The following is a 5,220-nucleotide window of genomic DNA, read 5'->3' on the forward strand; positions in this document are numbered from 1 at the left end:
CGCCGCCTGGAAAGGGGAATGCGATGGCGTGGCGCGCCGCGATGGGGAGCGAGCTCGGCTCATCCATCCGTCCATGGCGGCAGGCAAGAGCGGGAGCGTGGTCGGGTGGAAGCGAAATGGTGGAGAAGGCTTCTCCGAGAAGCGTCCTTGACCGCGGTCAAGCTTCGCGAACGTGGGCCGGGCCCAGCGCGGGCAGCTAAACCTGGGCCTCGCCTAGGACATGGTAGGCAGGCCGGACGGGCCTCTTTGGTTCGCTCTTCTGTCCCCCCTTCCGGGCCACAGTCGTAAGGGCAAACCCGCTCTCTCTCCCCCCAAATCGATGGAGTCTGACGGCGAGGAGGAGGCGGCGGCGACGCCGGCGGCGGGGCGGCTGAAGGGCTGCCCGGAGCTGTCGGTGGAGGGGGACATGCGGGAGATGGCCAAGACGGCGGCCTGGAGCGTCAGCTCCTGCAAGCCCGGCAACGGCGTCGCCTCCCTCCGCGACGACAGCCTCGACACCTACTGGCAGTAAGCACCCCCTACCCATCCTCCTCGTCTCCCCCCGTCGAAATCTCTCCTCGTTCTGTCTCGCGGAATCACAGGCTGAGCCGCCGTCGTCGGTGGATTTTTTTTTTGTCAGGTCGGCCGGCGCGCAGCCGCACCTGGTCAACATCCAGTTCCAGAAGAAGGTGCAGCTGCAGGTGCGCACCATGAGTCGCTGCTGCTTCCGTTACATTTTGTCTGAATGGCGTTTGATCCTTTTTCTCTTCTGACTTAATCTGTTGCTGGATTGGGGGCTTCAGCTTGTTGTGCTCTACGTGGATTTCAAGCTGGACGAGAGCTACACGCCCAGCAAGATCTCCATCCGGGCCGGCGACGGCTTCCACAATCTCAAGGTAAAACCTCGTTTCTGAACATAGCAGTGAGAACACGCACGCATCTCTGAATTATACTTATGATGATCTGTGCTTGATGGTGAGAGCACTCTGCAAATGCTGTTGCTTGCGGATGGCATTTGATGCCTGGCCCTTTCAGTTTCGATTTCCAACCCTGGTCCTCATCTTGCAGCAGACTAGAAAGAATCTGGTCTGTGCATTCGGGTTTCCAGAGCTGGGGGCTACTGCATGTTCTGATGTGTTGTAGTCATGGATTTCACTACCTTATTGTCGCATCATATTCTGACATATCATAGGATTCCGGCAAAAAAGAAGAAGAAGACTATCATAGGATTACCTTATTGAAATATTGATTGGGAAACTTGATCTCTTTCTGCAATTCCTCTGCATTGCGCATACTTGTCCAGTGAACACTGAACCGATCCTTGAAAATTCAAATTTACAACTGATAATATTGTCTTTGATCTGAAATAATGAGCCACTATATTTACCATGCTTCCAGGAAATTAAAACGGTGGACCTTTTGAAGCCAGTAGGATGGGTTCATATATCATTATCTGGCACTGATCCCCGGTATGGATTTTGTAACTTAATCCTGTCAGCCCTATGATGCCTTTATTTTCCTTCCTCTAGGCATTGCAATTTCAGAAGGACATCTGATGACATACTATGGATTTATGTTTGCAATTCCCGTAATAATTAAACTCCATGTCAACATGTTAGATGATTCATATTTTCAGCACACTGGCTGTGCAGGCCACTGCTTGCATAAATTCCATGGTTTACTATGTTGTTGATGTTGTTTTGCTAGCAGCTGAATTTTCGTTGGACTTTGACAATTTTAGATACTCCGTCTAAGTGCAAGAATATCTGATGTTCACCAAACTCATTTCAGTGTTGTAATATGCCAATAGCTTCCAATTTGACATATAATTTGCCCACGAGTACACTCTAGAAATATGTGAGGATTTCAGAACTAATGTCAGAATGATATTGTTTGGATCCCACTGCTTAGTTTTACTGCCTTTGCAGACAGTTGCATGACCCTTTTTTCTTGGCATATTTGTGCAGAGAAACATTCATTCATACATTTATGCTCCAAATCGCGGTGTTGGCCAATCACCTGAACGGGAGGGACACCCATGTCCGGCAGATCAAGATATATGGGCCACGACCGTAAGTTGAATACTTTACATGCAGCCACCCAGCCATCTATTAGCATTCTGTTTTACGTCTATATATAGTAAATCATTTCTAGTGTTTGCCTGTGTAAGACAAAAGGCCAAATGCAAGCACCATGCAAACAAAAGAAAAATCGGACAGGAAGAGTGTACCGTTGGTACCCTGGTTTATTTGTTTGTTGACCCGTAGTCAGATTTCCTAGCTAGATGCTGACACGCGAATCACATACAGTGCTGACCGATACCTGACTACAGTCCGAGTTCGCGTAGAGGACTACTCCGTAGATGTTTACAAGCAAATCACATGTTGTACGACATAATGTCCTGATGACCCTAATTGAATTGTGTGAGTGGAGTAGTGCATGCGTGCACCAGAGATTGAACTGTAGTGTTGCCATCCTGATGCGTTCCTGCTTCTTGTGTTTCAGGAACCCCGTTCCCCACCAGCCTTTCCACTTCACTTCCAGGGAATGCATCATGTACTCCACCATCAGGTGATGGTTCGTGAACCCTGGTCGCGTGGGATCCTCCATATCAGAGACCTTTATCGTGTGGCCTGTGCGCTTCAGTCCTCCATGACAAACGAGTCACTGAAGTATCCAGCATATGTTATCATGTACTACTGTAGATTAAGTTGCTGCTGAAGCATTAGGCTGTCTCTCTGAACATCTAACACGTACTAATTCATGTTGTATTCCATTCCATCCATGTATTCTTGGTAGTACATCTTTTTCCTCCATTTAATGTAACATTTCACTATTTCTGGAATGGATTGGAAGTTTCTCCTGGTTATTTCTCTCCCTACAGCTACAGTGGAAGCCTTTTATTTTTATTGCCATTTTGCCTCAGTTGCCACTTGCCGCTGCTGAAAGCAGTAAGGCCGGGGACCTGTGGCTGGCCGGCCGGCCGGCCATGGCTGACAATGGCGGTGGCCTGCGGCGACTGATCCGTAAACATAAATGAAGGCCATGGTCGGTCGCCATGATGCCAGCCAGCAAGTGCGCTCTTCTTGAAATTCCGTTGCTTCTTATCGTTTCGTTTCTCAGGTGCATGCTCCGGTAGAGAAATACAATATTACAACACTGTATAGCTCCGTATAGAATAGATAAATTAGCATTCCCTAAAGAATAAATAGATAAATTAGCAGGATTAAGACATGTGTGTTAATTTGTCTGTCTTGAGGGATCATAGAGTGTAGTTTATCTGTCTCGGCGAGTCACAAACAAACATGTCAAAGAAGAGTAGTAGTATTACTCTGTTCGTAGGTCAGCAGGCAGGCGACAGTGTATGTGTATGGGTAGGTGGCCACTTTAATATTGCAGGCATGCATGTATATGAGCGGCTCCGGCCTCCTTCCTTGGTGAGTCCTTGCGGTGCAAACATGAATGTAGCTCACTGTTTTGTTTTACTGTGACACACCTCTGCGAGATACTATTATTGTTCAGGAGAATTCATTTGCAATCCAGCACCACTGGATATTCCAGTGCCAATAATGCTTCTTTCTTTACACTTTTACAAAATTAATATGCACTAGGGAAACCTACGTGCTGTTCTCCTAAAAAATGTGTTTTTCTCTTTCAGATTAAAAGACTGAACCATGAGAACGTTTTCATGTGAATTATTGTGCATGGGATTGCACAACAAAAATCTTCGCTGATTCTTACCTCGTGTTAAATTATATTATTATCTTCTTGCCGTGATAGTTTTAGCAGAAACTTGTCCCCACTTGACGCTTTTCATGTTCTTATGTTTCCCTTCCTATTCTTGTAAAACCGGTACTCCTAGCTTGCCATGACATCTAGTTAATCGGTAGTCCTGGTCTAGCGTCAAAGGACTAATAAAACACTAATCATCACCTAGCAATTTTATATTTGTTCTTTCGTGAATTCAAGCACTAATAAAGTGAAAGCCCAAACCAGGGGGCTTCCTCTTTGCTTTTAGAACAAATTAAGATCAAATTTAAATTAAAGGAGGGAGAGATACCCGTACGTCCTTCCAGATTCCTGATCGGACGATCCCCTTTATCTCCTAGTTGTATGATCTCTTTCTGCATTCTTTGCATCTAGGGCATGGATTACCGTAAAGCGAAGAGATTTGTATATTGACGCCAGGGTGCGGAGTCAGGAATCTTAAACTTTTTACGATCAAATTGGTGCAGCAGAACTGACAGCAGGAGAGCAAGCCACCTTTTTCTTTGCATATACATTGCTTTATTTGGCCACCAGCTGCTTCTATTTATCAACCGAAATTTGTCAGCAAAATGAGAATAAGAAAACAATGCAATCTAGTCAGGGTGTCCATAGCAGGAGGGGTTTTGCCAGGTGTTTCTTTCATCGTGCAAATTAATACTCCCTCTGTAAAGAAATATAAGAGTATTTAGTGATATAAACACTTTTATATTTATTTTTACAGAGGGAGTGTGTTCGATCGCGCAAAACATTTTTAGTTGCATGGAGAAAATAGGCTCGTTTTTTGAGTTATAGGCTCATGTATAGCCAGTGAGTGGGGTAAGGGGGACGTTGTAAAACTATTTTTTTAATATGTATAAGTGTGCGTATCATATATTATACGGAGAAGACGTTGTAAAACTATAGCATGCATGTGTGGAAAAGTAGCTTAGTTAAGTAACTGTGCCATGCACTAATTAGCGTACTCTGCGGTACATATAGGTAGGTGAGTGTCATGCACATGCGTAGAAGAGGGTAGCTAGCTAGTGAGTAGTGAGCGTTCCATTTACATGGCATGCGGACAAAAAATTTGGGCTATAGTAGCTCACAGATGGAGATACTGCATGCATAGTGACCACACCACACGAACATAAAGATGACAAGATGAGAGGTGGGAGCTATATTTTGATCCGGCTTGTTTAGAGCATTTCCAGCCGCGTCCCCAACAGGCACCTCAGACCATTTTTTTGGCGCCGGCACTAAAAGACGCTCCAGTCGCACCCCCAGGACGATGAAAAGCGTCGGTTCGGCCCTTTTTTCCGCCCGGTGGCCGCAGGCCGAACCCGACGCACTGGGGGATGATCGGGGGCTCCGGCGCAAGGAAAAAGCGCGGCTGGCCCACACCATCAGGCGAAAAGTCAAGATTTTCTTCCCCGACCCGCCTTCCACCCCCCGCGCCCTCGGCCCGCACTCACTCTATCCCGCCCCCGCCCGCCG

The 5,220-nt window shown here is 46.6% G+C and overlaps 1 protein-coding gene across 1 annotated transcript; it reads left to right on the forward strand.

Moving 5' to 3' along the window:
• Positions 1 to 263: 263 nt before the first annotated feature.
• LOC125527652 (anaphase-promoting complex subunit 10) lies at positions 264 to 2,848 on the forward strand. Its single transcript, XM_048692163.1, has 6 exons — positions 264 to 507; positions 620 to 680; positions 783 to 875; positions 1,378 to 1,448; positions 1,947 to 2,051; positions 2,485 to 2,848. Exons 1-6 carry the CDS (start codon positions 320 to 322, stop codon positions 2,552 to 2,554), a joined length of 588 nt encoding a protein of 195 aa, XP_048548120.1. The 5' UTR covers positions 264 to 319; the 3' UTR covers positions 2,555 to 2,848.
• Positions 2,849 to 5,220: the final 2,372 nt, after the last annotated feature.

Source organism: Triticum urartu, unplaced genomic scaffold, assembly GCF_003073215.2.
Source record: "Triticum urartu cultivar G1812 unplaced genomic scaffold, Tu2.1 TuUngrouped_contig_4317, whole genome shotgun sequence".
In the NCBI taxonomy this organism is placed as follows: domain Eukaryota; kingdom Viridiplantae; phylum Streptophyta; class Magnoliopsida; order Poales; family Poaceae; genus Triticum; species Triticum urartu.